The sequence below is a fragment of the Gordionus sp. m RMFG-2023 genome, chromosome 3, assembly GCF_954871325.1.
Source record: "Gordionus sp. m RMFG-2023 chromosome 3, tfGorSpeb1-WG-v2, whole genome shotgun sequence".
NCBI classification, from domain to species: domain Eukaryota; kingdom Metazoa; phylum Nematomorpha; class Gordioida; order Chordodea; family Parachordodidae; genus Gordionus; species Gordionus sp. m RMFG-2023.
This window is the reverse complement of record NC_088777.1, coordinates 21,557,696-21,573,955: the sequence shown is the minus strand read 5'-3', so window position 1 is coordinate 21,573,955 and position 16,260 is coordinate 21,557,696. Positions and strand designations below refer to the sequence as shown.

General features: G+C 25.9%; 1 protein-coding gene and 1 long non-coding RNA gene across 8 annotated transcripts in view; both read left to right on the top strand.

Moving 5' to 3' along the window:
* Nucleotides 1-16,260, top strand: part of LOC135926412 (inositol polyphosphate-5-phosphatase A-like) — an 88,135-nt gene that overhangs the window by 9,124 nt on the left and 62,751 nt on the right. For 6 of the 7 annotated variants that reach the window (XM_065462285.1, XM_065462287.1, XM_065462283.1 and 3 more), the window contains exons 2-3: nucleotides 2,361-2,402; nucleotides 6,928-7,028. The exons of the other annotated variant lie outside the window; for it this stretch is intronic. In XM_065462285.1, the coding sequence (XP_065318357.1) occupies nucleotides 2,361-2,402; nucleotides 6,928-7,028 (143 nt within the window). The remainder of the gene's footprint in view (nucleotides 1-2,360; nucleotides 2,403-6,927; nucleotides 7,029-16,260) is intronic. 7 annotated transcript variants of the gene reach the window in all.
* On the top strand, nucleotides 10,649-13,987 carry LOC135926415 (uncharacterized). Its single transcript, XR_010571860.1, has 4 exons — nucleotides 10,649-11,022; nucleotides 11,068-11,125; nucleotides 12,123-13,840; nucleotides 13,883-13,987. It is a non-coding gene; the product is annotated as an uncharacterized LOC135926415 (long non-coding RNA).

Here is a 16,260-nt window from a genome sequence, read left to right as displayed (position 1 = left end):
GTATGCGCTTTATTCCGTATTCCGTATAAAATAAAAATAACAAAGAAAATGATTAATGAGATATTTTATTGATTTATTGCTTTTTTTAGAGAAAAAATATTATAATATCATTACATAATATGTATATTAAAAATATGGAAATTTTAAGATCTTTTCAATTTTTTTAAAAATTCTTTGAAATAAATTGCGGTTTTTAAAAATTAATTTTATTATATTAATTTTTAAATTAATATTTGATAATGATTTTATATATAAGTCTAAATATATTGAATTACTTGATAAAGAAGTAAAAGATTTTTAAGGATTTTTTTAATTTGCGAAAGCATTTAAGAGGGGAAAGGCTAACATCTTAAACGTAATTTTAAATATAATTATATCATTGAACTCAGAATTAAATTTCCTATCTAAAACCGTTTAGATATATTTTTTTGCGTTTCCGGTTCAAAAAATATATTTTTTGTCGCAAAAGCATTTTAGAGGGGAATGGCTAACATCTTAAACGTAATTTTAAATATAATTATATCATTGAACTCAAAATTAAATTTCCCATCCAAAACCGTTTAGATGTATTTTTTTACGTTTCCGGTTCAAAAAATAATATTTTTGTCGCGAAATCATTTTAGAGGCAAAAGGCTAACATCTTAAACGTAATTTTAAATATAATTATATCATTGAATTCAGAATTAAATTTCTTATCCAAAACCGTTTAGATGTATTTTTTTACGTTTCCGGTTCAAAAAATAATATTTTTGTCGCGAAATCATTTTAGAGGGCAAAGGCTAACATCTTAAACGTAATTTTAATTATAATTATATAATTGAACTCAGAATTAAATTTCCTATCCAAAACCTTTTAGATGTATTTTTTTACGTTTCCGGTTCAAAAAATAATTTTTTTGTCGCGAAGCATTTTAAGAGGGAAAAGGCTAACATCTTAAACGTAATTTTGTATATAATTATATCATTGAACTCAGAATTAAATTTCCTATCCAAAACCGTTTAAATGTATTTTTATAAATAAAAGTTTTATTAAATTAGAAATTAAGAGATTTCATATCTTTTTATGTATAAATACTGATGTAATAAATAACTTAAATTTCATAAGGTCATATTTAGGTTTTCAAATGGGAAAACCTTTTTATGTCCTGGTCTTGGTATTTTTTTTTAACCAAGACCAAAAGCTATTAATAATAGTTGCCTCCACGTGGCTCAAGAGGAAACAGAAAATATTTTTAATTTAAATATTTTATGGCTAAAACTATCGAAAAAATTTTCAGATTATAATTAATAAAATTTAATTCTTATAGAAATCAAAAATTTAGAAAAGTCAAAGTAGTTAAAAATATTAATAAACAAAAATATGGGATAAATATTATCTTCTTCATTAAAAAAATCTCTTACTAGGTGATTTCACAAATTGCAGAAGAAATTCATCACGTTGGTGGATATTTGCCTAAAGAGATCTAAGCAGGTTAAGTCAAAAATCATGGGAGTCGACAGATTATGTATCTCTTGCCCTTAGTTCTTAAAAAATGGATAAAATAAGGCTAAATATTGCATATATATAGTAAGCATATAATATCTATTCTGAGTTCAATGATATAATTATATTCAAAATTACGTTTAAGATGTTAGCCTTTCCCCTCTTAAATGATTTCGCGACAAAAAAAATTATCTTTTGAACCTTAAACGTAAAAAAAAACATTTAAACAATTTTGGATAGAAAATTTAATTCTGAGTTCAATGATATAAATATATTCAAAATTACGTTTAAGATGTTAGCCTTTCCCCTCTAAAATGCTTTTGCGACAAAAAATATATTTTTTGAACCGGAAACGCAAAAAATACATCTAAACGGTTTTGGATAGGAAATTTAATTTTGAGTTCAATGATATAATTATATTTAAAATTACGTTTAAGATGTTAGCCTTTCCCCTCTTATGCTTTCGCAAATTAAAAAATCTTTTAAAATTTTTTACTTCTTTATCAAGTAATTACAATATATTTATTACTTATATATAAAATCATAACCAAATATTAATTTAATTAAAAATATAATAAAATTAATTTTTAAAAACCGCAATTTATTTCAAAGAATTTTTTAAAAAATTGAAAAGATCTTAAAATTTCCATATTTTTAATATATTATAATTTTTAATATTTTATCTCTAAAAAAAGCTATAAATATCAAAGATCTCATTAATTATTTTCTTTGTTATTTTTATTTTCAATATTATTTTTTAGCCTTTCGTATTACCAAGCCTTTCGACTTATAGACCTACCCAAATGGTATACTCGCAACAAACATTATTTATTTATCAGAATCACTTAGTCATAATGTTAATTTATAATTTATTGTAGGCTGATAAGCTGATGCTGAATTGGTTTGAACAAATTTTCAATGTAAGTTTTTTTCTCTTTATATCATTTATTATTATATACCTTTATATATATCAGGGATGTGAACCCGGACCCTGAACCCTCCTGGACCCTAGTATTTTGGCTGAACCTGGACCCGGACCCTTTTAAAAAGTGGAGGGTCCAAGGGTTCAGGGTGTTAAAAATTTTTAACTTAAAATTTTTTTTTTTAATTAATGTAAAAATATAATTTTTAAAAAATAATATAAAATTTTTATAATTTTATTAATTTTTTTCGTGGAATCTCCCTAAAAAATAGTCACTTTAAAACTATAATTGATAAAGCAAGGGATGTTGTAAAATATTTAAGAACTCCCACAATTGTTAGAATATTAAAATCCATGAAAAGATAAATGGCAATTTTAGATTGCACAACACGTTGGTCCTCTATGTGTATGATGCTAGAGCGATTATTAAGTTTGAAAGATTTCTGTAATGATTTTATCATAGGAGCATGTGAAATCATTTTGTCAGAAGATGATTGGAATCAAGTAAAAGAGCTTACTAGTGTGCTGGTTCCTTTAAAAATAACAACATTAAGAGTGCAAGCTGAACAATTATGTTTATCGGATTTTTATGGCATATGGTTAAGATGTCGATTAGAGTTAGGGAGATTAACAAGTTCTTTTTCAAATGAAGTATTATAACGAAAATAACATTGGTGGTTACAACAATATCTACTAGTTGTAGCGATAACAAAGATAATGATAACGATATTGTCTGGAAATTTTACTATTAGATAGAGAAAAAAAAATTAAATTATCATCTGATAAAAAGGAGCAAAAAATATCTATTGTATCTTTAATAGAAAAGTTCTCGGAAGTTATGAGAATAAATAGAGATGCAAACATTTTAAAATTCTGGGAGGAAAATTATTCAATATATCCAGAATTATATACTTTTTCTAGAATCGTCATGGCTGTACCGGCGACACAAGTACAATAATTTATGTATTATAAAAATGACTATCTATTTTAGGTAAGCGTAGAGCGTTAATTTTCATCGTTGACTAATTTACGTGGAAATCTGAAGGATGATATTTTAGAAGATATCATGATTGTGCGATTGAATAAAATATTTAAAATATAAATTATCTCATTTCGAATTATAAATGTGTATATATTGAAGTATAATAAAAAATGAATGAAAAAAAGTCCTATTTTGAGTCATTATTTTTATGTTTCCTCTGAACCCTGGACCCGTGTCCTTTTTAAATTTATTATTGGACCCGAACCCGGACCCTTTTTTTTGTCGAAGGGTTCACATCCCTGATATATATCAACCTGTGTACTAAAAGTCTGCTATAGCGTTTTCGCCCGCCCACCCACTCAAGCTCACCAATAGAGTTAATAATTTTAATATTAGGCTGGCGGATGGGCAGGTAAAAATTATTTTTAAAACAATAGGCGGGCGAAGGATTTTAAATATTTTTCTGACGAAATGGTGAGAACAGGCTTATATTTATTAGCTATGATATATTTTTATTTCGTAATATTTGCATATTTTAGAAGTTTAAATAAAAATATATTTAAAGTGATAAAATTATTTGTCGATATTTATACAATATTTTAGATAAATATTCTTATGCCTCGTCCTAGTGAACTAATTAATTCATTTGTCCAAACATGCCAAATTAAATTGTAATTTTTATAATAGATAAAATGGTTTTTTTAAATTTCGGTTTTAATTATTCAAGTAGCAGATTTTTTTTAAAAAAAATCAAACATATTTTTATCTAACTATAATTTTAATTATAAAAATATATTTCAAAATTCGAACCACATTTTTATCCCCCTATTTTAATTGAATAAAATTACATGATTCCAAAATTTAGTTAACCAAAATTGATTATTTATTGGTATCTAGGACATATATAATGATAACATTAATTAACGAATTCATTGAAACAATTCATAACTAAGTTACTCGAGCTAGAACGAATAAGAAAAGTGAAAATATACATTTCTTACCTCGAACGCTTATAATTTATAATCGGCTTAGCATGGCAAAAAAAGCCTGGGGGCATGGCACGCCCAGATTAAATGATATCCTTTGCTCAAGATTAATTAATATATAAATGATAAATAATTATATGAAAATCTGTTAAACATCTATTATTTGGTTTGAAACAAAGAGCCACCTTAATTAAACTCTACGTAGCTTATTTTGTTGAAAATATAAATTCAGTCATTCTGCCACACTTTTCATCAAAGTTGGTAAAAGATATATTTCAAATGGATTTTTATTAGGTCCTTGGGCTATATTAGGTCAAAATTTTGAAATATTATTTTATAGACCGAATCTGCAGATATTGGATATAATTGTCTTTTCTTGTGGTTACCTTTTAACTGCAATTTTTTAGAGACCAGTAAAAATTTTATTTATTTTTTGATAAATATGATAGAGATAGATCGTATTATTTTGTAGAAATTTACTCTTGAATAAGTGTGCTGTCGCCTGCCTATATGCCCCATTAATGGATTGACATTTAAACATTTCCTTTAATATATAATAAAGAATATTCTTTCAGGGGCATAGCCAGGATTTTCCAATGGGGGGTTTAAAAAAAAATTTTACCGGGCCTTCGGCCGGGCCCCTACTATAAAATTTATATATAATTGATTTATCGGGAGTCTATATGATCTCCGTTAAAGTTAGCTAAACAAGTCTTAATTCTAAAATATGACAATGTTTTGTGCTTTATTACTGTCTGACTTTAACCAGTATAGTAGCCAGTATAAAGGAAAAAATTATTAGTAACAAGATTTTGGCCAGCCTTAAGATTAAAAAAGTGATTGAAAGCATTTATTTAGTAAATTTTTTCAATGTTCAGATCATAATTGTATATGAATTTAATCTCTTTAAGTAGTAGATAGTATAAAGAAAAAAGAAAATTGCTAAAATAGATATCGTATTAAATTGAAAAATATAAAAAACTATATCTGATGTGCGCTAATATTTAATGCCTAACTAGTACCTTGAATTCTTCACTCAAATATGAGAACCACAAAATAAAAACTATGACGTCAGCTCTAAGCGAGAAGTGAGCCAAGCTTTTGGAGACACTAATTTTGATATTAAACCATTAAGTAGTGCTTTATCAATATATTTTATTGCTTTATTTTCTTTGGTGGTATTTGGTTTATAGAGAAAAATAATTATTGGAAAATAAAAAAATTGTCAAAAGGTATTATGACAGAACGGAGAATGTAGAAGCTCTAACTATCTGGTTAGCGTTAATATTTAGTGCCTTATTAATTTTTTAATAAATTTCGCCAGCCATTAAAAACGTAACCGAATTATGAATCAAAAACTAACTATGATATCACGTTTTTAGCATAAAGTTAGCCTAACATCTAGAAGCATTATCTCAGAAATTTATCCCAATAATTAGTGCGTATTTCATACTTACTGCTTCAACCCGTTTGGTAGACATTTTAAAGAAAAACATTTTGGGCAAAATAAAAAAAATCGCCAAAATGGCATCATGCTAGAAAGAAAATTATAGAAGCAATGAACAATATATAATGCATAATTAGTACTCACTAGTTTATCAATCAGTTTTTTTTCCAGCCAATAAATAAAAACCAGTATAAGCGAGCGAAATAAATATTAGGGCAAGTCTTAGGCTGTAAATATCGAATTTTAAATGATCACAAATCAACTTGGTCTAAATACATTAAGGTTTCTCTTTCACCAATTCGATGTCATTTTTTTTCAGTTTGTTTTATAAATTCAGAAGTAATTAAAATCTCATTAAATTTTAAAATGAGTTGTATTTTCAAAAATCTTATATAAATCAGATATTAGGATGCAGTTATAAGCATGAATTTCGCCAAACTTTTAAAAGTACTAATTCTAAAGCTTAGGCTAATAATTAATGCTTAAAGATTACATTTTAGGTTTTCAATCCTCTTGGTAAACAGCCAAAATAAAAAAGTTATTAGCAAAATTCGAAAATCACTAAAATTGATACCAAGGTTCAAGATAAAACAAAGATTCTAGAAGCACAAAAGTAATTTAAAAAAAATTATATAAACGAAATATCTAAAATAAGTTTTACTATTATTATCATTAAATCCTATCATCTAAAATATGAGACTTCATGTGGTTGTAGCATTTTGATACTTTTATATTTACTAGAGGCATAAAAAGGAGTCAAATAGATTTGTGGCATATCTATGCTTAACATTTGTTGAAAAAGGAATAAATTAATAATTGTTTCTTCATAATAAAATCGATACTAAACATATTTTTTGCACAGATAATTTAAAAAATATATAAATAATCAAATACTGTAAATCAAAATGATTATTTATAAATTTAAATAAAAATAGTTGTTTTTTAAATTTTAAACATTTATATTATCAATTTAGTAAATTATAAAATATTAAGGTAAAAAACCTACCCCCCCCCCCCCCATGAATACGCCAGTGCATTATTTTATAATTGTTAAAAAATATATATACTTATTACATTTTTTTATATTTTCTAATATAATTATTAAAAGGCAATAAATGAATATAAGCCACAATTTTTAGCTTTACACTTCCAGGAAATTGGAGGGAAAAATTTCGAACATTCTATGTCTAATCTCAGGCCTTTCATAGAGTAAAATAATATTTTGGACAATTTTAGATTGTTTACATTATTTTTTGCGTTTTTGTAATAACTTAATAGGGATTTTAAATTAATAAGTAGTTCTTAATTTTATATCCGGTTTTCTTTTCATGAGAAAAGAAAAGTGTCTTTTATTATCTTAGAGAAAACTCGAAATAAGATAATAGCTTTACTTTTAGCATGATTTAAATAAAAAATATCTCAACCTTTAACTCTTATTAATAGATTTCCTGATGATATCCCAATTTATCTTCTAAATGGGGGTTAGTTTAGAAACATTTTTTATTTGATAATGACTAAGCTGTTCTTTTTATGAATAGCGAATTCCATGCAAACTAAAAAAAGCTCAATTCTCAACCCGATCTCCAGATTTTATTAAATTAAAAGTAGTATGTATATATAATATAACTAAGAAATTAAATTTTAGCCTTCAATTTCAAACAAGGGCTGTGACATTTTTATTTCAGACCCGTACCCGATTTGCCCGAAATTTTTAATTAAAACATAAAATAAAGCGCATTTGTATGAAGTAAAAATTATTAGTTTATTTATCCTTATCACTGAAATTATAGTCATCATTTTATTTTGATCGAAGCTGCACATCCGTCCCGGACCAACCCGAACCGGCAGGAAAATGTTATTATTTTAAAAATCCGGGCGTGTTTATTTAAAAAAAGAAATTGAAATTAGTTAAATTAATTTATTGGAAAATCATATAATGAAGCGTTTAATATTCATTTGCTCATATTTTCAATTTGCCATTGAAATAATTTGCAAACCAATTATTCAAAATATCTAAATTTAAAAATTCAGAACCAGGCTGAGAAAGACAGAAATGAAATCCGGATTGAGCCAATTCCTGGCCGGATAATATTTTTTAAAAATACAGGCTGGGCTTGAAAATAATATTTTTTTTCTTAGGCTGGATTTAAAATTTTGAGCTCTGCATATATCTTATTTTGATAAATTAAAGATACCATAATTTTTTATTTTATTTGCAAACCCTATCAGGCCGGTCTTGGGCCGACTTGCTGGTCTCTAAACGGACCCCTACCGAACCCAAATTTTTCTCAGGCCCATAATACTAATCAATGAAGCCAGCGTGCTCTTGCTCGGCTCAAATAACGTGGAAATTTTTTGAAGGTCTGACCTGACCAGTAAGTTTTTTACTTGGCCCAGCTTGTAAAATAATTTTTTTTATTAAGGAAAATATGAATTTGCAAGATTATACTTTAAAAAAAATTCCGAGCTTTAGACCCCAGCCCATAAAATTGCACAAATTGTCCTACCCGCAAGCAGGGCTAGACCGCGCTGACCTCTAATAGAAAGTACCTTTGAGAGAGATGCCGGGCTAATGTATATCATCAAATAAAAATTTGGAAATAGGCGATTAAAATTATGCAAAAATTATAAAAATCGGTGAAAATAATTTATTCGATCAATATTTTAAAGTTCTATATCCACTTTTTTGGAAAAATGGATTTTTTAAAGCGGTTATTTCAAAAAGAATACAATATTTTTTTTAAATGTTAATTTTAAATAATAAAATGATAAGTTTCTTAGATATATCTTGGGAATTATCTATCAGACAATTTTCTTTTATTTCTACGCCTTTGTTTGCTGAAAATAGATCATTTAAATATTCACGCGACGAATTAATTGATATATGATAATTTATTTAAATGATAATTTAAATAAAAAAAATGAATGTAAAATTATAACGCTATTAAAAAATAACCTTGAAATAACTGTATATCTCTTTCAAATGACAGTTCTTATATTTTCTTGAACGATAAAACATAATACAATAATTTTTCACAAAGGAATTTAACAAAATATTGTTTATGGATTAATATTTTCATCATTATAAACATTTGATAATCTGCATTAAAGTTATTTAAATAGATAATTTTTTTTTATTTCGATTTTTTCTTCTATGATGTCTGGATCATAAAAACTATTTTTTTTATCATATCTATAAAATGAATATTAATATTAATATGACTTATAAGATTTTCCAAGAAATTTTCATAAAAAAAAAGAAAAACAAGATATTTAATATTTTAAATGATTAGATGAAAAACCAATATAAAATTCGGCTCAACTTTTAATATTGCATAAAATTAAATAAAATTTCATTTTTATTGAATTTTAATTAACAAATAAATAGATTTATTAATATTTAAAAAATAATTTAATATATACATTAAATTTAAAAGAGCGATAGAGTAGCGCTCCTCCACTCCAGCCCTAAAAGAATCTAACTCCCGCGGGGCGCCTTTTGAAAGATCGCCGCTCCTTAATTCTGATAATATCTCATTAAAATAGAGGAAAAATAATATGTGAAAATTATAATTCAGATATAAAAATTTAATCAGGACTATCAATCTGCGTTTAAACCTAGAGATGTTGCATTAAGTAATTTCTCCCTTGTATTTTATTTATACATCTTTCTAGACTCAACTTTCAAATCAATATGTAAGAATTTACTTGATCATTTGTTCATCTTTTGATAAATGATGTTTCAATATTCTGAATATTTTAAATTTATTATTCAATATATTATAAGGCCTAACTTTATAAAAATCCATTCTATATATATATTTTAGTATAGTCTGAATATTATATTTCAAATTTCGAAATTGCAATTGGGTCATTGTTATCCATATTATTGGAATAGAAATACCACTAGCATTAGACCCAGGCGCGTAACCAATGCTCCATCGCAAATTTGACTGTTTTCATTTAAGCTAATAAAAATTTCACCCCCCCCCCCCCAATCAAAATTTTACAAATATTTATCAATTTTCCAACAAAACTATAAATTTTATTAAAATTTCCTTTCCTTGCATTAACATTGTTCAAAAATATTAATAAAATGGAAAAATTTCAAGTCAAGGAGATTGAAATCATGTTTAATTATTGTCTCTTATATGCTGGGGCCTTTGGCAGATATACTGTTATGTCCTGTTGTAATCATTTCGTTATTTCAACATGTGAAATGCAGATTGAGTATGGGTCAGTTGAGACCTTAAAATTATTTTCTGATAACCAGAAATGAGCTCAAACATGATTTAAATCTTGTGCCAACCTGGCGGTGATTTATTCTGTAATAATATTTATAAAAATTAAACATCTTTTTAATTACTGTCTCCTATATTTTGGGGCCTTTGGCAGATGTACTATTATGTCCTGTTGTAATCATTTCGTTACGATTTTTTTAATTAAAATAAAAAATGGTTGATTTTAAAATTAAATATAAATAACTATAAACCAATAAAATAAGAGCTTAATAAGCCAATAAAAATAAAGATTAATAAGCCTATAAAAGTAAAATTGCATAACAATAACATATATAAGAAAGATTATATTACAAAATTTAATATAGAAGGTGGCTGAGTGGGAGGAACGTTTGCCTTTAAAACGTTAGGTCATGGGTTCGAATCCCCTTATGTGCAAAAAATTTCTTAAAATTTAACATTAGAGATATATAGTCTCCATCGATTTATTTAACAATAAGAAGATAGGAAAGTTGATAGTAGGAAAAATAAAAATTAACATTAGGAAAGTTGATAAGAAAAATAAAAATTAACATTAAGGATATACGAAAACGTTCATTTCTTGATTACGGTTATTATATATATAGATTATTTTATTAAATTCAAAATTATTAGTAAGTTAGAATTAATAAGTATTTTTAATATTAATAATAAATATCAGGGATGTGAACCCGGACCCTAAACCCTCCTGGACCATCGTATTTTGGCGGAACCCGGACCCGGACCCTTTTAAAAAGTAGAGGGTCCAAGGGTTCAGGGTGTTAAAATATTTTTTTTTTAAAATTAATGCAAAAATATAATTTTTAAAAAATAATATAAAATTTTATTAATTTTTTTCGTGGAATCATTTATTTTATTTTCGCGTTTTTCTTCCTGGACTTCATTTCATTTTATTTAGATATTGATACCATACATTATTTTATAGTGTAAGTAATAATATTTTATTATGTAAATTTATTTGCTCTTATTAGAAATACTTTGACTATTTTGATTTGAAAGTGAAATATTTGGAATTATTTTGTACTGCAAGTAATAATATAATATAATTTTAAAGGCTAATTTATTAATATCTTATATAAAAATTTTATTAAGTCATTACTTTGCAGTGTTAAAATATTAAGGTTATGTTTTTTGAGCAATAAATTTAAATTAATCAAAATTGGCAGTGTTTTGCAAATATATAATTTTATTATAAGTTATCAAATATATTCAAATCATCATATCAAAAAAATTAGTTATTTTATTTAGGCTGCATCCAAGTTTTGAAAAAATCCTTAAAATTTTCACAAATTAATAACAACACTTTGGACACATTTAAGTTTTAAAAAAATTAAAATATTCAAAATGCTTGATAAAGATATGTAAATATTTAATTGTATTTAAATTGATAATAAATACTATGTTGTAAATAATTATATCAATATTTAATAAATAGTTGGAAAACCAATAATATAATCTATTTTGAAAGATAATTTTTCCATAAAATATATATAAAAAATTATTATTTAAATAAAAATGTGGTAGAAATTATATAATATTCCAGCACCTTTTAAATTAGATTATAATTTTTTATTTTTACCAAATTATAATTTAATAAATTTAGCCTTTACAGCTAAAATTTTCTTTATCACTTGATCATAATTCAAGTTTTGTTTTTCCTATTTTCTACATAATATCCAATTTTTAAGTCATTTTTGCACCAGAGGTTCCTGTGCATTCTTAACCTTTCCATAAAATTATTTTCTGACACTAATATATATATTAATATAAAAGGCTATAATCGTTTAGGTAGTAAATTTATAAAATTAACAGCATTAAGAAGAATTGTACTTAATAATTTTTTATAAAAATTTCATGAAATTGGACACTATTTTATTTTTACATTAAAAATAGATTATGTAATTTTTTTCTTCAAAATTTATTTATTTATATTTTTAAGATTTTGGATGCAGCCTGATTAAAAATATATACATTCTATATGTCTATACTTTTAAGTTTTAAAGATATAAAATTTTGTTTTTTTTAGTATGAAACTAAAAGATATTTTGTTACTATAATGCAACTAAAGGGGATTCTGAGTGCAAAACCTGCCACCTAATGATAAAAGGTTCACACAATACTAACCTGGAAAGACATTTAAAAAACATCATTCTATAATCTTTGAGGAATATTTAAATATAAAAACCAAATTTTTGGAAGAAGACATTGTTACAAAGTCTACTGTCAGTATTGTAAAGAAGGATGAAAATAATATTGAAAAATTTTGCCTTAAAAAAAGCATTCATTCAAATGTCTGAGGAGAATTTGATAAATGCTTTAGTTGAGCTTGTTACAATAAATGGAAGGCCTTTCAATATTATTGAGGATTTTGGTTTAAAAAAAATTATTGATCCTCTTAGTAAGGCAATTGGAACATCAATTAACCGTTTTAAAATTAAGGACTTAATGGTTAATGAATCGAAAAAAATACAAGCAAAAATAATAAAAGAAACAAAAAACAAATTAATTTCAATTAAAAATTGATTCCGCCCAAAGATTAGGGAGAAATATTCTAGGAATAAATATACAGTATATTAAAGGAAATAATATAATAAGAAATTTAGCTATGAAGGAGATTAAAGAGAGTTCAACTTCTGAAAATATAATATTAGAAACATTAAATAAATTTCATATTCCTATAAGAAACGTTTATAATTACTACGGATAATGGTGCCAATCTAGTAAAATCAATCAAATTATTAAATGAATGTTCACTGGAAGAAATTGATGATATAGATGATGATGATGATAATTATGAGGAAATAAGTGAAATTGATTTGCAGGAAATAACAAAAGATTTCTCCACAAAAATATACTGTTTCAGATGTGCAGCCCATACGCTACAATTGGCTGTTAATGATTCCCTAAAAAATAGTCACTTTAAAACTATAATTGATAAAGCAAGAGATGTTGTAAAATATTTAAGAACCCACAATTGTTAGAATATTAAAATCCATGAAAAGGCAAATTACAATTTTAGATTGCACAACACGTATGTCCTCTATATGTATGATGCTAGAGCGATTATTAAGTTTGAAAGATTTCTGTAATGATTTTATCATAGGAGCATGTGAAATCATTTTGTCAGAAGATGATTGGAATCAAGTAAAAGAGCTTACTAGTGTGCTGGTTCCTTTAAAAATAACAACATTAAGATTGCAAGCAGTACAATTATGTTTATCGGATTTTTATGGCATATGGTTAAGATGTCGATTAGAGTTAGGGAGATTAACAAGTTCTTTTTCAAGAAGTATTAGAAAATATGAAAATAAGAGAGCAACAATATTTACAAAATAGTGTTGTATATGCTTCGATATTTTTAGACCCGCGATATCAGGTTTTATTAAGTAGTGAGCAAAAACAAATGGCTATAGACCATCTTGAAGATTTATGGCATACCCAAAACTCTATTATTTACAATATATTGGAGGCTACAACAATATCTACTGGTTGTAGCGATAACAATGATAATGATAACGATATTGATGATCTGGAAATTTTACTATTAGATAGAGAAAAAAAAATTAAATTATCATTGATAGAAAGGAGCAAAAAATATCTATTGTATCTTTAATAGAAAATTTCTCGGAAGTTAAAAGAATAAATAGAGATGCAAACATTTTTAAATTCTGGGAGGAAAATTCTTCAATATATCCAGAATTACATACCTTGTCTAGAATCGTCATGGCTGTACCGGCGACACAAGTTCAATAATTTATGTATTATAAAAATGACTATCTATTTTAGGTAAGCGTAGAACGTGGATTTTCATCGTTGAAATATATTTTATCTAATTTACGTGGAAATCTGAAGGATGATATTTTAGAAGATATCATGATTGTGCGATTGGATAAAATATTTAAAATATAAATTATCTCATTTCGAATTATAAATGTGTATATATTGAAGTATAATAAAAAATGAATGAAAAAAAGTCTTATTCTGAGTCATTATTTTTATGTTCCCTCTGAACCCGAACTCTGGACCCGGATCCTTTTTAAATTTATTACCGAACCCGGACCCTTTTTTTGTTGAAGGGTTCACATCCCTGATAAATATCTATAATTTTTTAAATATTTTATTTTTACTTCGATTTTGTAGAACAGAAGAAATAGAAATACAAAAGTTAAATAAGGCTGAGCATGAAAAAAAGTAATGTGTCGTCAGAAGCGATATCATTATTGAATTCAATTGATCAATCAGAGTTAAATATTGCTGCTAGTTGCATCAATAAATTATTTTCCTATAGCTCACTACTTTGTAGAAATTTACAAAAACCAAATTTAGATTTGGTTCAGGTTATTGATTTGGCGGAAAATATATATGAACAGGTAGATACAATAAGAATGAATGTAGATTAATATTTTCATAATATTTATCTAGACGTTGAATCGAAGGCTAAATTTTATGATATAACACTAATTAAACCTCGTCTAGCACCTGGGCAATTATTGAGATGTAAAATAAATATTGGCTCAACTGAAGAATATTATAAAATATCCACTTTCATCCCATTCTTAGATACTTTTTTATCGCAAATAAAAGTACGGTTTTTAGATAAAAAACAAGTCTTTAGCAATCTTCAAGTTTTAATACCCAAAGATCCATCTTCGTTTTTAATGTCACTATTGTTTTAAATATGTAGCAAAATTTTATTCCTATTTGATACTGAAATAAATTTAATCAGTGAATTCGAATTGTGGTATAAATATTTACTACGTTTAGCTATTTTACCTGAGCATGCTATTGATGCGCTCAATCGGTGTAAAGAAACCTTGGCTCAAATTCCTAATATTTTGAAGTTGTTTTATATTCTACCATGCAGTGGCGTATCCAGGATTTTCTTATGGGGGGGGGGATTTTTTACCCCTCTTATCTGGTCTTCGGCCAGCTTTCCCCCGGCCTTCGGCCGGGTCTTATGTTTTAGCTATTCCATTAAATTATTCATAATTTAATAATAATTATATTTCTATTTGTAACTATTATTTACTAATTCGTGCTAATGATATTACAAGCCTATTTTTTATTATTTTTAGTTAGGTATATTATATTTAATAAAGTTTTTTAAATGTAAAGTTGAAATAAAGTTTAATGTCATTTTTTTTATAAAATTTGCTTTAAAAACTAGCCTCAGCTTAAATTCTCATACAATATAAGTATAATATAATTTTTTTATTGAAAATACTAATAGTAGTGAGTGTGTATAAATTAATGTTGTTAAACGGCTCGTTTTGAGCCGATTTTTAAAAACAGCTAACTCAATATTTTCGCCAGAAAAATATTAACTAAGCCTCGAAATTTCGATACTATATGTCTAGACCTTTGTTTGTTCTGTTCTATGAGCAAAATTTTCAGGTTTGCATAATATTTTCCTGGATAAATAACTGAGTTAGCCGTTTTTAAAAATGCTCAAAACGAGGCGTTTAACAACACTATAAAATATTGACTAGAAAATAATTTAAAAAACAAGTTTTTTTAAATTTCTTATCAAATATAATATTATATAAAATTTTTTATTAAATACTATAATTATAATATTATTTTTAATTTTCGTGGGAATGTTGCCAATTCATCAAGAATTTTTTTTGTCGTTGGAACCAAATCTCTGTGGATATTTAACAGAGCTAACGCATTTAGCCGAGATTCGGAAATAGTACTTCATAAATATGTTTTATTTTCAATAAAAAAATTATATTATACTTATATTGTATGAGAATTTAAGCTGAGGCTAGTTTTTAAAGCAAATTTTATAAAAAAAATGACATTAAACTTTATTTCAACTTTAAATTTAAAAATACGCTTGTCCCCCCCCCCCCCCAACCATAAGAAAATCCTGGATACGCCACTGATTAGACCAATACATCCTTTCTTGTGGGATTGGATAATATACAGTAAATTAAAGGTTTGTATTGGTTGTCCGTAGCCTGAGCTCGGGTTCTGACATAAAAGACTTTATTTTGGGTCGGGTAAGGGGTGTCCAACCCGAAGACCGACCTGACAAATTAATATATATCCTAAATAATCATTTTGATTCATATGTCATTTTTATCTAACACATTTCATCATGAAAATGTCAATCAGAATAACATGTCATTTTCAATTATTTTCTACATAACATCCATTTG